The sequence below is a fragment of the Oratosquilla oratoria genome, unplaced genomic scaffold, assembly GCF_046742065.1.
Source record: "Oratosquilla oratoria isolate Oo_2021 unplaced genomic scaffold, ASM4674206v1 SCAFFOLD209, whole genome shotgun sequence".
Lineage (NCBI taxonomy): Eukaryota > Metazoa > Arthropoda > Malacostraca > Stomatopoda > Squillidae > Oratosquilla > Oratosquilla oratoria.
The window spans coordinates 45,001-68,184 of record NW_027467561.1 but is presented as its reverse complement, the minus strand read 5'-3'; the positions used below and the strand labels follow the sequence as shown (position 1 = coordinate 68,184).

Below are 23,184 nucleotides of genomic sequence, written 5' to 3'. Positions count from 1 at the left end.
AGAGACCTGGACAAAGTCTGGGAATGGAGCCAAAAGTGGGAAGTGAACTTCAACATCAAGAAATGTAGTATAATAGAGTTTTGAAAAAAAAAGTATAAAAAAAATATATATATCAAGAAAATATCAAATCAATACAAAGAAAGTAAAGAAAGTCCCGAAAAGGACCTAGGAGTAATTATCACCACAGACATGTCCCCAGACAAGCAAATAGGCAAAATAATCGAAGAAACCTACAATTTACTAAGATCAATAAAGGTGGCTTTTAATTACTTGGATGAAGTAATGGTAAAAAAAAAATATATTAGTCACACTGATAAGACCAAGATCAGAGTACGCTGCGACACTCTGGACAGCCAGTAAAAAAAATATTATATATATATTTATATCATATATATATATATATATATATATATATATATATATATATATATATATATATATATATATATATATATATATAAAGAAACTAGAAAGAATCCAAAGAGCAATGACAAAGATGGCCCCAGCACTTTCAAAGTTGACATACGAACAAAGATTGTCTAAACTGCAATTACCAACCCTGGAACAAAGAACAGAAAGAGAGCATCTATTGGCCATTTACAGAATCATGAAAGGCATGGGAGTCCTTGACAGAGAAGACTTATTAAAGTGGAATAAAAGAAAAACAAGAGGACATAAAAAGAAACTCAAAAAGGATAGTTATAGAAGAGATATGAAAAAATAGTTTTCCACACAGAGTGGTGGGTGTCTGGAACAAACTGGATGAAACAATAGTGTGTGCAAACACCATACACGAATTTAAGAACAAACTAGGTGTTGCGAGATACAAAGACATGTCACAACGAGCATAGCTCCCCTTCCTGTATAATACAACTAGGTAAATACACACTTTCAAAATTGACATGCGAACAAAGATTGTCTAAACTGGAACTACCAACCCTGGAATAAAGAAGAGAAAGAGCCGATCTATTGGCCATTTACAGAATCATGAAAAGCATGGAAGTCCTTGACAGAGAAGACTTATTAAAGTGGGATAAAAGGGGACATGAAAAGAAATTCAAAAAGGATAGTTATAGAAGAGATCTGAAAAAAGAATCCACACAGAGTGGTAGATGTCTGGAACAAATTGGATGAAACAATAGTGTGTGCAAACACCATACAAGAATTTAAGAAAAAAACTAGATGTTGCGAGATACAAAGACGGGTCACTACAAACATAGCTCTCCTTCCCATATAACACAACTAGGTAAATACACATAAAAACAAAAAGATCTAGATACTATTTTTGCATGGATCCAAGAATGGGGAATAAATTTTAACAAAAAATGCAAAGTACTAGAAATGGGCAATGGTGGCAAAAGACCATCCTTAAACTACTCCTTGGGAAGTGAATCCATTACAAAAACAAAAGAGGAGAAAGATTTGGGAGAGTTGATAAAAGGCAACCTGTCATGTGACAGACATATCATCAAGATTAAGGGGAGAGACATACTGAGTACTACAAATGATCAAAGTGGATGACGAAGAGATGATGAAAAAACTCATCAAAACCCTGATCCATCAAAGAGTGGAATATGTGTCAGTAGTATGGTTCCCCCACACAGTGAAGGATATAAGCAAGATCAAGAGGGTAGCAACCAAACTGGTCCCCAGCTTGGCGTATAAAACATACGAAGAAAGACTAAAAGCACTGGGTATGCCAACTTTGAAAGATCAAAGAGAAAGAGGTGATATAATTACAGCATTCAGATCACTAAAGGGAATAGATTGCATTGGAAGAAGAGATCACCCGATTAAAGATGGGAGGGCTTTAAAAGGTCACGGGGGCAAATTAAGAAAGACCACATGTCTAAAGGATGTGAAGAAATACAGTTTTCCATATAGATGCATAAATACTTGGAATAGCTTTGGAATAGCCCAAGCTCAAACAATATTTGAGTTCAAAACTAAATATGATGATTGGAAATCAAGGATATAGATTAAGTTTGAACAGTACGTGAATTTGAGGCTAGGTAGGATAAATGATTGGATAATATAAGGTGGGACCCAACGAGTATTGCTCCTTTACCTGTATACTACAATTAGGTAAATACACAGACACACCTAACAGATATATGAGCAGGATTGTGGAAGAGACATACAGACTCCTGCAGAAGACTAAAGTGATTTTCAACTATATGGATGAAGAAATAATAATTAACCTCACAGAAACACTGATCTGTCCAAGTCTAGAATATGCATCTGTGGTATGGTCCCCACATAGAATGAAGGATATAAGCAAGATCGAGAGAATTCAAAGGGCAAAAACCAAACTGGTTTCCAGCCTGGTAGATAAATTATAGGAGAGACTAAAAGCACTGGGTCTGCCAACTTTGAAAGATCGAAGAGAAAGAGGTGATATGGTTACAGTATTCAGATCGCTAAAGGTAACAGTTTACTTTGACAGAAGAGATCTCTTGATTGGGGATTGGAGGGCTGAGGTTGTCACAACTTTGCGTTGTGACACACTGCCTATTACGTCCCATCTTCTTTCGTCTCTTTTCAACCCTTTCGGTTAACACTTTCCTATGCTCTATGGAATCGCTGACACAATGCCTGCTTTCCATTTTCTTTCGTCTCTTTTCAGCTCCTTCGGCTATTACTTCTCTCACTCTATGGAACCGCTGGACATCTTGAGGCCTCTAGTAACTACGTCTTGATATTTTCCCTCTCCCTTTCCTCCAGTAATTGTTGTGCAAGTTTAGCACTAGTTAGTTACAGTGCCTTATCGAGTTTAGGTATCTCTTAGTTACTCAGGAACTTCCTCCCCCCGTCTTCCAAGATGTCCCTTCGTATGCTCCGCATCGAAGGCATCACAGATGTTATAATGTTAAGATTGAAATGTCTCAACCTTTCAGTTTACTAGTTCACCATATTACATTTTTATGCTTGTACCTTATGACTAGGATTGGTAGCCTATATTTTACCTATGTATTACCATTTGATTTTGGCTCCATTTTTTTCATTTATTAACCCCCCTGCGCGTTTGCCACTTCTTGTCTAGGCTAGTTTTGATTAGGCTAGTTAGGATCATATATCCCTCTCTCGTAACTAGTGACTACCTCAAAAGACTATTAGAAATACTTCAACTCCTGCCCAGACGTTGCGGTGCATTCCTCTCGAAACTTAGTGATCAGAAGAAAGATCACCGCAAACAGTGCACTAGACCTAATGCTTCAGAGCCCAGTATCAGGCAGTAAGCAGTAGGCATCACGCTCCCATGGGAGGACGATACACGACACACATCTTGTAAGGACCTTGTATCCTCGACATGCCATTTACATCGTTGGCCATCGCCAGTCACGTAAAAGTGATTCGTGCTAGTGTCCCGGAAACTTACTGAAACAAGAAATGTGTTTCGTGACGTTCCTACAAAGGTGCATCGGAACATGCTTGAACTGTGTTTCGCGACATTCCCCGAAATCAGAATCTACAAGTTCAATCAGAGTTCATGCCAAACTCACTCCAGTGATTCAATTAGCACTCATTAACTAAAACTTTTAGTTAATGTATAAAGCAGAAGATAGGGGAAAGGAAATCATCTGACGCGAATCCCCTCCCCGACCGCGTGTTTAGTGTCATCGACTAAGGACAGGCATGTTTCCCGCCGCCTCCTACGCGGCGCATGGATCCACGAATATCAACAGCATCCTGTTCAACCGAGGACACCCACTAATATTAAGACATCACCAGTCAGTGCCTTATTACAGGAGCGAATTATCAGAGGTATTTATTTAATTAGATAGGATTATAGCGCGCAGGGCTAGCCAGGTAGGACAACCAAATACATATGTATATCTTGCCCAGTTAGTTGATAAGTGAATTACTGTAAAAGTTCATAATATTGAGATAAAAGCTATGAATCTCAGCTGCATGCCACTGTTTGTGGAAATAATTTGAATCATAATAAAATCAGTGTAGTATGTTCTGTTTGATTAGCCTAGGTCTGTGATTTACATGAGTTTGCTTCCCTCTGAGAAACATTTCTCTGGTCATTCGAAATCGAAATTACACGCTCGGATTGAAGGGAACGTGCGTGGCCGGCCGGCGTCCCAAATTTCCTGAACTTTGGCTCTCAACTGCAGCTATCCTCCGCCAATTTCACAGTGTTTATGCACTGTCTAAAGCAGGGGTTTTCAGCCTTGCTTGGCTCATGCACCCCTTTCACCCTTTGCCAGAATGTCATTCCCCCCTCCTTTCCAAGATTGCCTGTTTCAAAAGGTGCATTCTAAATAATATGCAGATATTATCGCACAGTGTAACACTTTTCTAATCCTAAGATTAACCTGGGTCAGCACTGGTATAATTCCAGCCCAGGTGACAGGCCAGATAGGCCAGAGCCTATATTTGCTTTCCTCACTCCGTAAACTTAATGTGGTCACAATTCACCCCCAGAAAACCCAAAATTCCCCCCTGGGGGTGAATTTCACCCCTAATGAGAACCCCTGGTCTAAAGGATGTAAAAAAAATACAGTTTTTCACAAAGATGCATAAACAATTGAAATAGCTTAGAATGGGAGCCCAGGTTTGAACAATATGTGAATTCAAATCTGAATATGAAAATTGGAGATTATGGACCAAGATGGAACCGTACATGAAGTTGAGGCTAGGTATAACATATTGGAGAGTAGGAGGCAGGATCCAACAATCATTGCTCCTTTTCTGTACTGCAATTAGGTAAATGCACACACACATAATGTGTTGATGATAAATGCAAATATGAACCTAAACTGTATACTACAATTAGGCAAATCACCCCTCCCCCTCCACATGCACACGAATTTGAAGCTAGGAGATGGAACCCAACAAACATTGTTCCTTTCCTGTATATAACAATTATGTAAATACAATAGCAAAAATATGTGAAAAAATAGGAAAAGATGGATAAGACATCTCTAACAGCAAAGAATATTAATAATCCATTTTGATTCAGAAAAGGAAAGTCATGTATTACAAATCTGTTAAGTTTTTACTTGTGAGTAATCTATGTTCTGTATGAGAGAGGGATGGGTGGACTTTGTATATTTGGATATGGAAAAATATTTTGACATGGTGCCACATAAGAGAGTGGTATGGAACTTAGAAGACATAGGAAGCCTCAGTGGAAACGTACTAGAATGGATAAAAGATTTCTCAAAGGACAAACATGTGAGAACAGTAGTGAGAGATGAAAAGTCAGAATGGAAAAAAGTAACCAGCAGTGTTCCATAGGGGTCAGGTTTGGCTCCTTTAATTTCTTCATATATATAACATGACAAAAAAAATTATAGTTATGCAACCCTATTTGACGACAATGCAAAGATCATGAGGACATTAAGAAATGAGAATTGTATAATGTTGTAAAGGGACATGGATAAAGTATATAGAGTCAAGAGTGGAAAATTGATTTTAACATAAAAAAAATCAAAATATTGGAAATAGGCCAAAGTAAAAAAAAAAAAAAAAAAAAAAAAAAAAAAGACCAGCCATGGATTATCAAATGGGAAATAAAGTAAAAGAAAAAGCAAAGGACGAAAAGGACCTAGGTATAACCAGGAGAGCCCTACAATCTGTTGAAAAATACGAATGTGGCATTTCATTACATGGGTGAGGACATGATAAAGAAAATAATTGAAAGCTTGATATGGCCCAGATTGGAATATGCAACAGTGATGGTCACAATACTTAAAGCAAGGTGTAAGGAAATTTGAGAGAATTCAAAAGGCGGGTAACCAAGATGATCCCTGGTCTAAACAACATAACATATGAGGAAAGATTAAAGAAACTATGACCTCCCATCTTGGAAGAATGAAGAGAGATGACATGATAATGACAAGTAAACTGTAAATAGTTTTGGAGAAAGTGGACAAAAAGGAATTAGTGGTACAAGAAGAAAGATTAACAATAGGTCATAGTAAAAATCTGAAAAAGAAAAAAAATTATTTCAAAAAGTATAGCTTTCCACAAAAACAAAGTGTGGACTTGTGGAATAAGTTAGATGAAAACATAACCTAAGACAACACTATAAGATAATTTAAGGCATGATTTGACATATAGAGGAAAATAAATGGGATAATATGAGCACTGATTCAACCCCATAAACTACATTTAGGTAAATATAAACACACACACACACACACACACACACGATCGTCGAATTGACGGCGAAGATTGGAACTCCTGAAAAAACGCAATTTTCGTGGATTTCAACAACGAGGGAGTACCTGTGTTGTATTAGTAGGGAAGGGGGAAATATCATGATGTAGTGGGAAGGTGAAGAAAACGGAAGAAAATGAGGAAGGGGACGAATGGGCCCCGGATGTCAGAAGAAATGTCAAGAGATGCGCAGACGACAGAGGTGAAGTCGAAGAAATTCGTAAAGCCATAGAAATTAGAAATATAGATATGAGTAGCGCAATAGAAAGTGGAGATAATTATTTTTATGGATTGAATGAGGGAGGAGATGACAACCTCCCCCGATTAGCAAGTCTAGAGGAAAAACTAACAAAAATGAACGAATCATGGGAGGTTAGGTTCAGTCAACTTGCACTGATTACACAAAGAGTTGATAAATTGGAAGAACTAAAGAAGGAGAACCAAAACCTAAATAAAGAAATAGAAGAATTAAAAAGACAGTTAAAAGAAGTAAAGGATGAGAATGAGGAATTAAAGAGGAATGATAAAGAGAATAAAGAGTCCATAGCAAAAGAGGTAAGTGGTTGGAAAAAGGTTCAGGAGAATAGCAAAATTGAATTTAGAGATATAGTGAAACAACAGATGAAGGAACACACTAAGGACACATTTATTAAAGTGATGAGAGAGAAGGAGACTATAGCAAGAGACTTAGCAGATTAAAAAAAACAGTATAATTATGTTAGGAATGGGAGAGAAACATAATCCAAATAGGACTACAAGAGTAAGAGTGGAGAGAGAAAGAGTGAACAGGGTACTAAAAATATTTCAAGAAGGTGAACCAAAAATAGGTTCAGTCAACTTGCACTAATTACACAATGAGTTGATAAATTGGAAAAAAATAAAGAAGGAGAACCAAAACCTAAATAAAGAAATAGAAGAATTAAAAAGACAGTTAAAGGAATTAAAGGATGAGAATGAGGAATTAAAAAGGAATGATAAAGAGAATAAAGAGTCCATAGCGAAAGAAGTAAGTGGTTGGAAAAAGGTTCAGGAGAATAGCAAAATTGAATTTAGAGATATAGTGAAACAAAGAAAGGAACTCACTATGGACACAGTTAATAAAGTGATGAGACAGAAGGAGAATATAGTAAGAGACTTAGCAGATAAAAAGAAATGTATAATTAAGTACAAAAAAATGTATAACAAAACTTGAAAGAATACAAAGAGCAATTACGAAATTGGTACCAACGCTATCAGAGCTATCATATGAGGAGAGACTGGAAAAACATGAGTTACAAACATTAGAGCAAAGAAGAGAGAGAGGAGAATTGATAACTATTTATAGAATCATGAAAGGCATAGAAATTATTGATAGAGAGGATCTAATAAAATGGGATAGTAGAGATACAAGAGGACACGGAAAGAAAATAAAAAAGACAATTATAGAAGAGACCTGAAAAAGAACAGCTTTCCCCACAGGATAATAGACGTTTGGAACAAGTTAGATGAAAATGTGGTGTGTGCAAAAACGATACACGAATTTAAAAACAGTCTAGATAAAACGAGATATGAAGACGGGACACCACGAGCATAGCTCCCCTTCCCGGAAAATACAACTAGGTAAATACAACTAGGTAAATACATGTACACACACACACACACAACATGTTGAGCCTAAACTGTTATTCAGGTTTGTCAGCAGTAAATTAAGACACAGGGAACAAATCTCTTAGCTAACACTGGATAGGAACGTTTACAAAGAACCATTGTCAGAAGTTTCATATTTTCGTACAAAAATATTTCTGAGAGAGATGTGTAAAAATATTACCAGGTTGAATGAAATAAAAGTGAAAGAAAAGAAAGTACACAAAACATTGAAAGCAATTGACATGTGAACAATCCCAGGGTCTGATGTGATCTTGGACTGAATGATTCAAGACTTAACTGTATGCCTATTAGAGAAGGACATGGTGCCACAGGACTGGAAAAGAGCTAATGTGGCGCTAATTCATAAAAGTTGAAGGAGAACTACTGAATTGCAGACCCTCCTGGATGGGAGCTCAAACCATATACATTGCTCAATCTATGGGTAATGCTGTGGCTTTATACAGTATATATACACACCCATTGCCTTGCCCCCCAAAGTTGGGGTGCCAGCTTGTGCTGTGATGTTTTTCAACTCTGGGCAGGGACTCAAACTAATATAGCTGAATAAGCGGTCAAATGTGGAACCACTACACCAGTAACCCAGTATAGTGTGTGTACAAAGCTGATTTTGGGCACATAACCAACGACTTAGGTACACGGTTACTCACTTCTCATACATGATGATCTTCTCGACTGCGACGAAGTAGGCCCGTGGGATGTCATTGACCTTTATGTTGTGATCTGCATAACGCACGAGTAAATTATCGGGACTTATAGTCGTAAGGAGCCCACTTGCTGTGAAACTAAAATTAGAAAAGAAAAGAACAACTGTGAATAAAGGGTCCCACAATTGGAGCTGTCACATCCCCCATAAAGTATACATTAATTCATTAAGTCCATTTAACCAAGGAAATGTGCCAAGAAAATTCACTTTGAGGTTTTTGAAGGATAAAGATTCAAAAGGAATGAAAGAATTTTGAAGGAGGGAATGATAATACAATGAGTGAAGACATGAAAGAAGAGCTTCCACCATGAGGCATGACTGATGCTGTTATACTTGTTCCCCGTGCTTGGACTGCCAGTGCAGATACAGGCTACTGGTAGTTATTGTATTAGAACTCGGATCCTCCGGGGAACATCTCTTGCACACACAAGTTTGAAAATAAGTGATAAAATATGATGTTTGGCTTCATATGAGCTATCTATATACCAAGCATTTTTTCCCTTACCAGGGTGGTAGCCAAGTCAAAATGCATATACCCATTCCCATCCATTTCATTCCCACCCATTCCACACCCATCCACCACCCTTTCCTCCCTTTCATCTTAGCTCCTCATGGATGATTTTTCATCCCTGTATCCCACCCATTGCCCTGGGTCAGAAGCAATGCACCAAGACACAATACATCCCGAGCAAGGCTGCTTCCCTTAATTGGTGTTCCCCCTCTCTGTCCCCTCATACAGAAAAAGAGATGGGGAGAAATCCCCTTGGGCTGCATCAAAATATCATTCACACATTGCCACTCCCTAACCCCCCACATCTACCCCATCCCTTTCTTGCATCACAGTATCATCTATACACAGCCATTCTCCACTCACCCTTATCTCCTGCTTTCTCCCTCCCTTGCTCAACAGACATTCCCCTCTTGCTCAATGCACCTTTCAACCCATCTATCCATTCATCTCATCTTCTGTTGTTTCCCCAAGTTCATTCCATCCACCTGCCTTCCACACTTCTTTTGCTAATCTTTCTTCACTCTTTCCATTTGTCCAAATCATCCCAATACTCTTTCATTAGCCCCATCTGCCTTCTCCTTTTCCACCTCACTCTCCTCCTCACATTGTTTCTCACTCTATCCAATTTTGTAATCCCTACCTTATTTCTCAGAACAGACATTTCATTTCAAACTCCTCCCATCTACCTCTTTTAAATTCCAAATCTCTGCCCCATACAGTGCTGTCAACAAAATCATCCCCTCACACAATCTCCTCTTTGCATCCATTCCTAAATGCCTATTTCTCATGACACTTTTTAACCCGTCAAGGTATTTACATTCTTCTCTCAATTTACAACTTACCTCCACATCTACTTCTCCCTTTCCTGCCACATGTGACCCCAAATACCTAAACCAATCCACTTCCCCCAGCCTCTCTCCTTTAACCCATCAAACTCCGATGACAAGATGTCTTGTCATTTGGTCAAATAAAACAAAAAATCATAAAACACCAAAATGTTTGATCAAAGACCAGAAAAATATGACGTCAGTCCTCGCTTCGCTCGCGAGCGAAGCGAGGACTGACGTCATATTTTTCTGGTCTTTGATCAAACATTTTGGTGTTTTATGATTTTTTGTTTTATTTGACCAAATGACAAGACATCTTGTCATCGGAGTTGAATGGGTTAAGACTTACTTCCAGTTTGCTGCAATCCTCTCCCCTTGTACATCTCATCACCTTACTTTAGCCACATTTACCTTTAATTTTCTCCTGCCACATACTTTCCCAAACTCCATCACTAACTCCCTTAATCCCCCCCTCTGACCCTGCCGCAAGCACAATGATGTTAGCAAACAACAACTGGCTTATCTCCTACATTTCTCCATTTCCTTTAACCATTTCCATTCCCACACAACCCCATCCATGTACACATTGAACAGCCATGGTAACATGACACATCCCTGATGCAGCCCCACATTTACCTCACACCACTTGCTCTCTCCATTTCTAATTCTAACACAGGCCCTACTTCTCTCATAAAAAATCTTGACTGCCCTTAACAGCTTTCCTCCGATCCCATATATCTGCAAAAACTCCCACAGTGCCTCCCTGTCTACCCTGTCATAAGCCTTTTCTAAACCTATAAAGGCCCAAAAAACATCCTTACCTTTCCCTTAAGCTTTCTCACTTATCTGTCTTACCACAAAAATCTGATCTATGCAACCCCTACCTTTCCTAAACTCACATTGTTCCTCACCAGTTACTCCCTCTGTCCCTCTCCTAGTCTTCTCAATTAAAACATTCCCATAAGCCTTCCCAGTTTCTGCTCCTTGTACTCCTGCTCATTTTCCTTCTCATTTAATCAGTTTACTCGAGGTACCTCCTTAACTTCTGTCCTCCTCTTTCTCCATCTATCCACCACTCTTAATTTACTTCCCACAAATATATATATATATATATATATATATATATATATATATATATATATATATATATATATATATATATATATTCCACCGCTCCCCTAAGAACACGGACATCCAAAAAGCTTCCTACTCTTCTGAATACCACTGCATAGTCCATTAAAACCTTATCAACCACCTTTCTATCCATCATCCTCTCCCATGTATACTCGTGCTTGACTTTTTTCCTAAACCCTGTGTTAGCTATCATCAACTCTAAACATATCTATACCATTAACTCTCCACTAAGATTTTTACCTGGTCCTCCACACTTCCCAACCATTTTGTCTATTGACTCATCTTCATCTCTAGCACTGAGATCTGCCAAAACCACTACATCGACACTTCTCCCAAAACTCTCTAAGCACTTATTTAAATCTATTCAAAATGTCTCCCTCTCCTCTACACTCTTCTTACTACCAGGCCTATATGCGCTTACAAAGACCCACAACTCCCTTTCCAGTTCCACCTTCATCCACATTAACCTTGAGGAAACTTCCTTCCACTCCACCACACACTTACCTATCTCTTCCCTTACTAATATAACCACCCCTCCCTCCTTTGTCCTCACCTCACTCCCAACATCCCTCTACACTCCCAAACTCAACTTACTCCCCCCTTCCAACTTACAAAGACCCACATCTCCCCTTCTAGTTTCACCTTCATCCACATTAACCTTGAAGAAATTTCCTTCCACTCCACCACACTCTTACCTATCTCTTTGCTTACTAATATAACCACCCCCTCCCTCCTTCGTCCTCTCCTCACTCCCAACATCCCTCTACACTCCCAAACTCAAACTTACCCCTCCCTTTCAACTTAGTTTCACTTAATGGCAACACGTCCATCTTCTCTCTCACAAACATACTGCCTATCTCTTCCCTTTTACTCTCACCTGTATCACACCCATGCTTATTAAGAGTTCCAAACCTTAGGGTTCTGGATGAACTTCTTTGTAATATATATATATATATATATATATATATATATATATATATATATGTGTGTGTGTGTGTGTGTGTGTGTGTGTGTGTGTGTGTGTGTGTGTGTGTGTGTGTGTGTGTGTGTATATATATATATATATATATATATATATATATACATATATCCCTTCACAGCCTTCCTCCTTTCCCATATATCTTCAACACATCACACATCGCCTTCCTTTTGATCATGGCATATGATTTCTCTAGATTCATAAAAGCCCAAACGACATCCTCACCTTTTCCTAAAAATATTTCGCATAATCTACATTACTAAGAAATTCTGACCTATGCATCTTCCATTCCTAAACCCACACTATTCTTCCCAATTTTCCCCTCTGTTCTCCTAATTCCCTCAGAGAGCACCCATTTCCTATACCAACTACACCTAAGATACTGATCCCCTTGAAGCATATGTCTCCTTTTCCTTTGTAAAGTGAACTTATACAAACACTCCTCCAGTCATCTGGCACTTTCCCCTCCTTTAGGTACACATTAAACAACCTCACTAACCAATCCACTATAACTGTTCCATCCTTCGTCAATATTGCACCCCCAGCAATTAATCTAATTCCCATGGTGAGAAGGATTTTGGAAGATCACCCGTGAGGTGGCTCAGCCATGCAGCTTTTCCGGTACCTTTTCCCAGTCCCAACAATATCAACACATAATAGGCCTAACCATATATTCAAACTGTCCCAGATGTAACCACCACGCTGAAGACACGAGCATATTATACTATCATGCTCCACACTTTCAATCCCTAGACAAAAACACATCTTCCCTGGTTGGCTTATAGACCCAAGATGAGGCTGTTTACCTTAGAGCTGCGGGTCTTCTGCAAGAAAGACCAAAGACCAAGGACAAGGAGTTGATTAATACCCAGAAGTAGGAGGTTAAGGAGAAAAATAACTCACTCTTCCACGCAGTGGGCAGCGGTAAGGACATGCTTGTTTGTAATTATGCTTCCGCCACAGAAAGCTGCATTCTCCTTCTTCAATCCAGATTTCAAGTGGATGGTTACCTGGGGGAGAGGGAGGGAGGGGAGGTCATTCTGGGCCAACCATATTAGCGTGGCAGTGATGGAAGAAATGTTAGGAATAACAATAATTCTTGCGTGTGCCAAAATAAGCCAAATCTTTGATACAAAATTTTCTCGTGTGCTAACGAAGTAAAAGAAGTAAAAATATAGGCCTACATACGAACATGGGCCCCCTCCCTTCACCTCCTAAACCCCCAATCAACTGCCCCAGCGCAGTATGCGGTTATGAATGGTCATACCAAAGAAGTTGGTTAATTGGTTTATATATATACATATATATACATATATATATATATATATATATATATATATATATACTGTATATATATATTATATTTATTATATATATATATATATATATACTGTATATATATATATATATATATATATATATATATATATATATATATATATATATGCAATAAAAAGACTAGGAGCGTGTGTTCACAAATGCGTAAGTAGCCACTAGGAAAAGTAAACTAACGAAGCAGAGCGCTTTCGTATAATTACATCTTCAGTGCAGATACAAAGAAGGAATTTTAAAATGAAGAAACAAGGTACAGAATATATGACTTAGTGAAGAGGGCATTCGGAGAGGTAGTGGAAGAAGTACACTTGACCGACGTTTGAACCGTCCTGGTAACCAACAAGTATGGGACAACTGCTCATAATTTATATTATAATTTAAATAATTTTGAAATTTCATGAGAAATATAAATATCTAATTTGTACTAACCTTGATGAAGATTAACATTTATCCCCTTACTAGATTTTATCAAACTGCATTCAATTAAATTTCTTTCTGTTATGTTGTTGTTGTATGTGATGACTTTAGCGTTATCCCAGTCAACTGGGTGATTAAAATGGTTCATGTGGTTGAATATACCGCTAGATTGGTTTCCCTCTCTAACGTATTTCTTGCGTTGATTGATTCGTGTTTTGAGTGTTTTAGTAGTCTGATCAACATAAAACTGATTACATGATTTACAAGGTATTTTGTACACACACCCTTTATCACTATTGACAGAATTATTTAAGAGCAATTGTCTTACAGTGTTCTTATTGTTAAAAACTACATTAATGTTAAATTTATGTAATATATTTGGAATGTTTTGCAGGTTCTCTTGGTATGGTAGAATTAGCAAGTTATTCATATTGAAAGTTTGAGTTGACCTAAGGTTATAAAATGTCTTTTTAGCACGATTGTAAGCTGTGTCAAGAACATGTGTGGGGTATTGTAGCTTAGTACCAATGTCGTAAATACACCTTATTTCATCATCGATGTACTCTGGGCTGCAAATGCGTAGGGCCCTGAGGAACATCGAAGAAAAAACAGATCTCTTTACGCCATCAGGGTGTGAGGAATAATAGTGTATATATGAACAAACATTGGTTGGTTTGCGATATACACTAAACTTCAACTCACTTTCACGGCGGTAGATATTACAATCAAGGAAAGGCAAAATACCTCCACTCTCTATCTCCACCGTGAACTTAATGGAACTAACCAAATTATTAAGTTTACATAAAAAAAAACATTTATATTATCTTGAATGGGCCACAGGCATAGGATGTCATCAATGTACCGCATACATGTTATGTTGGGGGAATGATCTAACTTAAAATTTTAGTTTAAAAAAATCTATATATAAATTACTCAATACGGGGGAGAGAGGATTACCCATGCTCATGCCAAATTTCTGAGAATAATTTAATGATAAATACCTTGTAAATCATGTAATCAGTTTTATGTTGATCAGACTTCTAAAACACTCAATACACGAATCAATCAACACAAGAAATACGTTAGAGAGGGAAACCAATCTAGCGGTATATTCAACCACATGAACCATTTTAACCACCCAGTTGACTGGGATAACGCTAAAGTCATCACATACAACAACAACATAACAGAAAGAAATTTAATTGAATGCAGTTTGATAAAATCTAGTAAGGGGATAAATGTTAATCTTCATCAAGGTTAGTACAAATTAGATATTTATATTTCTCATGAAATTTCAAAATTATTTAAATTATAATATAAATTATGAGCAGTTGTCCCATACTTGTTGGTTACCAGGACGGTTCAAACGTCGGTCACGTGTACTTCTTCCACTACCTCTCCGAATGCCCTCTTCACTAAGTCATATATTCTGTACCTTGTTTCTTCATTTTATAATTCCTTCTTTGTATCTGCACTGAAGATGTAATTATACGAAAGCGCTCTGCTTCGTTAGTTTACTTTTCCTAGTGGTTACTTACGCATATATATATATATATATATATATATATATATATATAAATATATATATATATATATATATATATATATATATATATATATATATACGGTGAGATCTGGGTTTGCATGCCGAACAAAGTTTAATGTGTCAGGTTTTGCACGCGATCCAAGGGTTACCCAACCCTGGATTAAAATACAAAAAGTCTGATGATATACGTATATTTCCACCTTGATGATTTACATTTTTTTTTTTTTTTACAAGTATGTTCGTCAATCCCAAGAATTGCACAAATTCATTATACATAATATTGCTTCCAAAAAGGCACGTTGCCGTTAGAATGAAAATTCACGAAGAGAATTAATAAGAATTATTGCAAAAGAAATTAAACGAAATATTTACCGGCCACGGGTAGCCGCGAGGTACGGGTTCCGTTCCGTTGATAATTCTGGTTACATTCAAGTTGTCCGTGCCGCATTCTGTGTCAACAAATCAAAGAAAAAAGTATATGGGTTTAGGATATAAAGTAAAAACAGGAGAATAAAAGTAAATGGTAGCATATTAGAAAGTAAATAAGAAGGCCCGCCAGGAAAATATGTTTAGGTCCTTGTGGCAGGGTAGAAATTATACACCAAGTTGACTGAAGCGAACAGACCCAGGCGAACTTTACAATAATATCTAATAGATACCGTGTATGAGTTGGCCCTTGGGCATTGGTTTATGAGTGAAGATGTGTTGTGTCGCAAATAAAAGATAAAAATAGCGAGGTGGTTCGCACATAGGCCTACTTCTACTACGAGTATCCTATATCTGACACCACTACTTTTAATTCAATGGTAGCAAACTTGATTCGTAAAAAAAATTGGGTACGTTTACGGCACTTATTTCACACTAACTTAATACAAGCCGGTACTTGAAAGACATAGTTCCATGTACTAACAAAATGCGTAATAGCAGATGGTGTAAGAGGCTGGTAGAAAAGTGGGGTAGAAGACAGATGTTACATTTTATGGGTTGGGTGTTTATGAAACAATATAGCTGAACGAGTCGCCTGAGTCCGCTTTCCACCTTGTGCAGGTAATAAAAAAAATTATTTTTAAATAATAACCGGGAGCTCGAGTGTATTGCTGACATGACCCTCCTAAACAATATTGCCATGTAGACTTGTAACAACAAACCTGGTGAAAGGGTGGAGAAAATTCAATTGGTTCACGATCGTAAGATGACATCCTTTGGAGAGGATTTTAAATGTAAAGTTAAAGATCATTGGACTAAAAAAAACAACACTATATCACTGCAAAGCTCACGTAGGATCTTTCATGCGTGCTCTCGGAAGAAAATTTCTATATTATCATTCTCCTGGACAGAAGATTATAACTAAAAGAAGTGAGTTGCCATATCCATAAGTGAGAACCACAAGGGCGATTACGGTGGCTACAATGTTGATAGGAATAACAGTGGCAAGAGAGGTGACAGAAAGCTGACAGTAGGCAACACAGACAGTGATAACAGGGGCGATATTGGCGGTAGCCAGGGACATAACGCACGCAATAAAACGTCTTCGAATAATAGCGCACACAACTCAACGCACACTACTAAAACGTCACCGAAGAGAAGCAGTCAACGCACGCAACTAAAGACTACACCTAAAGAATTTAGTGCAAGATACGTGTTTACGCGTGTGAAGAGAATCGGTGCAACCAAATATTCATCGCACGCAACGTCTCCGAAGAAAGAAAAAAAAAAGATAATACTACTAGTATACAACAATGACGAGATGACTGCAGAAAAGGTATACAAGGGTATTAAAGAAACAATGGACTTAGGGTAGATAGATTATCTTTCACAAGGTTATCAAGAAAGTAAAGCAATTAGTTCTTATGTCGAGATATTAGGAATGCAACAACAGAAAGAAACTAGGAACTCTAGGAGTGATTACAGAAACAAAGTATCTGAACATAGAAGCACTTCAAGGAATGCTAGACTTGAGTGAATTGTAACAAATGGGAAACCCACAGGTAGATACCAAATGACGTGACAGGCTTGCGAACATGTGTTCCTCTCCCGGTGCCAGAGGTGCTCTGTGTAGTACTGTACTGTGAAATACTGTGCTGTGTAGTCCCAGTAGTACTGTGGTAGGCGGCGTAATCGATCACAACGTGATAACAACAGTAATCGATCATAAGTTAATAATCGATTACCAAATTGAGGACAGTCTCAATATATTTCAACCTAACACAACCGACCATACATACATATATACATATATATATATATATATATATATATATATATATATATATATATATATATATATATATATATATATATATATATATATATATATACTCTACAGGTTGGTACAAGTAATTTCTTGTGCGAATGATTGGTTGTGATTTTTTCAAGGCGCATATGCATTGCTCCTTCACGCACGTGCCCAGGTGTTTGGGGAAGTAGGGAAAGGGCGACAGTAATCGTTAAACACACACACACACACATACACACACGCACGCACGCGCGCGCACACACACACACACACAGTAGAAATACAAGGGGACACAAGAAGAAACTTAAGAAGGACAGTTACAGAAGAGATCTGAAAAAGAATAGCTTTCCACATAGAGTGATAGATACAAGGAATAAATTGAAAGAGAAAACAGTGAGTGCTAAAACGATACACGACTTTAAGAAAGAAGTGGATGCGGAAAGATACAACTGCGGGTTCCTACGAGCATAGCTCTTCTCCCGCAAGATACAACTAGGTAAATACAAACACACATACACACACATCGGTTCATAAAAATTAATATTTTCCGTTAAAGTTTATAATTTCGTACTTATAATTGGTATTGAGTTGCATTATATATAGAAAACAATTGCATCACCAGTGCTCATTTAAATGTATTATTATTCATGAACAAAAATGAATAAGTCCATAAATTAATTTTACTCAAAGACTGATTCATAAAAGAATCTTTAATTTTTCGTTGATATTCGTGATTCGTAGTATATAATTGACATTGATCTGTATAATGGAAAAACAAATGTTCACTCTACTGTCAGTCTTCGTTTAAAGTTGGGTTTATATATTATCAAACTTAAGAAATACTAAAAGTTACGGGTTACCTTTTCAGATATTATTCTTTTTTTTTTTTCGTTTTCCCAGGATTCTTGTCTGAGAGACAACACTAAAACCATGAATGTATGCATTATACTTTACAAATGTAGCCTACCAATGAATAATCTGTTTCCAGGAAAAAAAATCGATTATCGCAAAAGTAATCGATTTAAGTGAGTATCGCCTATCTCTATAGTAAATATAATCTAACATGAGCCCTATGCCGTGACCCGGGGAAACCCCCATTGTTCAAATATCTAACAATGACCTGTGCATGGTGATCTGTTATTCTGTACGTTATCTATTTGTGGAATACATATACATGCATGCATACATACATTACATATATATATATATATATATATATATATATATATATATATAATATATATATGTATATATATATATATATATATATATATATATATATATATACAAGCCGCGGGCTTCGCCCTTCCCGGCTTTGTCGGAGGCTTGGCTGCGCAAACAGCGGCCTACGGCCATAGCTTTCCGCACTCTAATCCCTCGTTTTCCGTTTTCCCCTCGGCCTCGGGGCGGAACCCAAACACGGGATCCCCAGCACGAAGAAGAACGCGAAGAAGAACACGAAGTAGAATGCGAAGAAGAACGCGAAGAAGAACGCGAGGAAGAAGAACGCGAAGAAGAACGCGAAGAAGAACGCGAAGAAGAACGCGAAGAAGAACGCGAGGAAGAAGAAGAAGAAGAAGTAGAAGAAGAAGAAGAAGAAGAAGAAGAAGAAGAAGAAGAAGAGGAACGCAAAGAAGAAGAAGAAGAATACCACCTGACCCCGACTTACCCAAGCGATTTTCAAGAATATTTTTAGGACAAATTGTCACCGCATTACCACCTGTCTCCGACTTCCACAGCGTTTTTTAGAAGAATATTTTTATTTAGACTTATATAGCCAAGCAAATGGGCTATACATTACATCGATATACATATAAAAAGAGAGATAGCGAGCCCCTCTTAAGTGATGGAGTGATGTGGCAACAACGCGGACCCCTGGGATTGCACCCAGCCGCGCCCAAAGGCTCGCGTTAAAATATCTTTGCTATAGCTCCCATACTCCTATACTGTTTTCATTATCTCGTGACCCACAAGGTGTTGTCTGCCGTGTTGTCACGTACTGAATCAAAACATTCAGCATATACCAGAAACTGTCCACTACCCCGAGGGTGTTAACATGGAATATTCTAAATGCATCTTTATTTTTTTTTTTTCTTTTTTTTTATGGTAGGTGATATGAGTAATTGTTATACATGTAAAGAAAAAAAGAGAGACAGAGAGACTTGTTAAACGATGTGACATCTCAGGTCAGGCGACGTTGCCCCGGCTCCTGACCTAGGATTTTCCGTGGGGTTGGGGGGGTGTAGTAATTACAGAGAGAAGCTGAGTACATGTCTTCGGGCCGCTTGCAATCTCTTTAATCATACCTGTCATACGTGCAAATATAAAGAAAACTGTGTCTCTCTCGTTTTCTTTGAAGAGGGTTTAGACGTGGCAACGCTGCTGGTTTTGCCGGCCACATCCTATGGATCACCAGATAATGGAAGAAGTATGATGCCGCCTTCCCCGCGATAACGTACAAACGCACACATGCGTAGCGAGCCTCTCTTAAGTGATTTGGTGATGTGGCACCAACGCGGACCCCTGGAATTGCACCCGCCGCGCCCAAAGGTTCACGTTAAAACATCTTTTACTATAGTTCCCAAACTCTTAAAGCCGTCTTCCCCGCAATGACGTACAAACGCCCACAAGCTCGCGACAAGCGAGGGCATGCATTACGTGCTTCTTATCGACTCACGTAGACATCAGAACAAATACATGCCTGCTTACATACATCTTCGTAATATTTCTTTCTTTCCGATGTTGTCACATACCCGTACCATCTCATCAAATCCGTTCGTCTTCCTCACGTTCGCTTTTTTTCCTCATCTTACCTCATTACTTAGTTTTGAAATACTCGTGTTTAATGACTCCCCACCCTTCAGAATATTTTTGTAACAAGTGTGTATATAATAAACATGCAATACTAACCGCAGCTCTCAAGACCAGCAGGATGATATAATTCTCCCTTACGTCCGTCGTCTACTGCATACCCTCCTCCCTCGATCGTGGTTTGTTTGGTGTCATTCCCCTCCTCTTTGGTCATTTTTGTATGCTCAGGTCCCTTCAGCCGGGCAAGCAACCCTTCTTCATTCCCACTGTCGCTAACAGAGCATTCAAGCCAAGTTATAAGAAAAAATATTAAGAAGGCAACACGAGATATCATTTTGTTACTGTTGTCGAGCACCAGGTGTCCAGCAACTACCAGTGACTGTCACTTGCCCTGCAGTTCGTGCACAGAGGGCTACAGCGACGATTTCGGCTGCAGTTAAGCGCCTCTTGGCTTGGAATCCTCACACGTGTAACAGTTGCTCTTCTACTCTCTCGTAACTACACTTTCCGTGTAAGCTTGTTACTGTTTCTATCTTGTTACTTGTGCTTGGGTTCTCACGCTGAAGAAGAACTTGACTTTATTCAGCTTTGGGGAAGCCTTCCGCACTCCTCCTGCGATGACCAGCGTGAAGGACAATTTCGAAGACCAAACAAAGCGGGCAGCGAGGCAGCGGAGCCACTGTTCAGGGAAAGGACAGCGATATACTATGATCTCAAATCGACGAGACTCAACTCTACAACTTCCCGCAAACTGAATGAGCTGTGGGTGTTTTTAGGACACATCTGTGATACAACCCCGGGGGTGTGGTGGTAGTAGTGAATGATGGTAAAACAGATGGGGAAGGGCGAAAATCGTGACTGGAGAAACTAATGTGCCATGCGGCTTTTGTTTGGTTCACCTGTGCTTGGATGACGTGGAAGACTTGTTCCAAGAAAGGAGTGACAAGGTATGCCAAGGATGGTATGGAACGAGGAGAATGGAATACTCGTAGAAGGAAAGGTAGTTAGTGGTGGGATCGTGAGGTAAAGATGGTAGCAGAAGACAAGAAGCGAGCAAAGTAGGACTCGGGGAGATCAGATGTAAAATGGGATAGAAATATGACATATATTTTTGATAATAAAAAATGGAGGGTGAAGACAGTGGATGGGGGGGGGTGTCAGGTAAAGAGGATAAGGTAAAGAGTGCATATGGACAGGTGGAGGTGATGGTGGTAAGGGGAAGATAGGTAAAGTAGTTCAAAGTTGTTGAAAGTGGAGGAGGTTCGGTAGGGACTGATTGTGGCAGGAGGAGGCGGTAAGATAAGTAATATGATGGGAGATGAAAGTGGAAGAGATACAGAAAAAGATAAGGCACAACGAGCATTGAAAATGGTGAAAATTAGTAAGGCACCTGGGTTGGATGGGTGTCATGTGGAGTGCCTGAAAAACGTGAGTACGGCCATAATGGATTGCCTAACAACGTTGTTTAATGCGTATCTAAGGGATTGAAATGTGCTACAGAATTTGGGGAGTGCATATATTGTTCCGCTTTACTACGGAAAAGGGGACAAATGCGAATGTAGTAGTCTTAGAGAGATAAATTTGTTTAGCGTATTTGGAAAGGCGTAGGGGGGAGGGTGGTTGGTTGAGATAATTAGGAGAGAAACGAATAGTGTCAGTTTGGTAAAAGTAGAGGGTACGTGGTTGAATTTTTTGTGGTAAGGAAGATTTGCGAGGGAGCTTTGGCAAAAGGTAGGATTCTTTTAGGGTGTTATCAACTTGTAGAAGGCTTATGACAGGAGAGCACTGTGGGAGGTATTATAGATACATAGGATTGGGGGAAAGCTGTTAAGGGCAGTTATGAGTTGTAGAGCTTGTGTTAGGATTGGGAATATAGCAATTGGTTTGAGGTTAAGATGGGGCTGCGTCAGGGCTCTGTCATGTCGCCATAGCTGTTGAATGTGTATATGGATGGGATGGTACGGGAGGTAAATGCAAGGATGGTGGGCAGCGGATTTGAGATGGCTAGAGATAGTGGAGGGAATTGGGAGGTGAACCAGTTGTTCTTTGCTGATGACGCTGCGCTTGTAGCGGGGGCAGAGGAGAGTCTATAGCAGTTAGTGACGGAGTTTGAGAAAGTATGTGATGGGGAAGTTGAAAGTAAATGTGGGTAAGAAATGATGAGATGTACAAGGTGAGAGGTTGGCAGCAAGTTGGAAGTAAGTCTGAAAGGAGAAATCCTGGAGGAAGTGGATAGTTTAGGGTTACATGTAGTAGGAAATGGAGAGGAAGTGGAGGTAAATTGTAGAAAGAGGGAAATGTCTCTGGAGACTGAAACGTGCCATAAGAAATAGGCATCTGGGAATGGATGCAAAAACAAGATTTTATATAAGGGTGATTAAACCTACAACACTATATGGGTCAGAGACTTGGGTTTTAAGAAAGGCAGAAAGAGGTGTTTAAATGTGTTTGAGGTGAAGTGTCTGAGAAGTACTGATAGAGTGAGAAACAAGGAGATGAGGAGAGTGGGTATAGAAAAGGAGCTGGAAGATAGGACTGATGAAAGATAAGAAAGATGGATGGATGGGATGAAAGGAGCTTTGAGCAAGAGGGAAGGAAAAAGACAGGGGATAGACGTGAGTGGAATATGGTTGTGCATGGGTATTTTGACGCAACCCGAAAGTACTTCCCCCAATCTTCTCCTTGCTGTGGATGTGCTGTGTCTTGCTGCATTGTTTTTTTACCTGGGCAGTGGGCAGGAGACGGGGATGACCTTTCATCCACTACGAGCTGAGAAGGAAATAATGGGTCGTGGATGTGACTGGAATGGGTGCGTGCCTTTGTTAGCTAGCTATCTCCTATATGATTAATGGAGAAGAGGGCCT

General features: G+C 38.8%; 1 protein-coding gene across 1 annotated transcript in view; it reads right to left on the bottom strand.

Moving 5' to 3' along the window:
- LOC143022865 (trypsin alpha-3-like) overlaps positions 1-16,050 on the bottom strand; it is a 52,624-nt gene extending 36,574 nt beyond the window's left edge. Inside the window, exons 1-3 of the mRNA XM_076181249.1 lie at positions 15,646-16,050; positions 12,879-12,985; positions 8,469-8,603 (exon numbers count right to left, since the gene is read on the bottom strand). Coding sequence (XP_076037364.1) covers positions 8,469-8,479 — 11 coding nt within the window. The 5' untranslated portion in view covers positions 8,480-8,603; positions 12,879-12,985; positions 15,646-16,050. The remainder of the gene's footprint in view (positions 1-8,468; positions 8,604-12,878; positions 12,986-15,645) is intronic.
- Between the last annotated feature and the right edge of the window lie 7,134 nt (positions 16,051-23,184).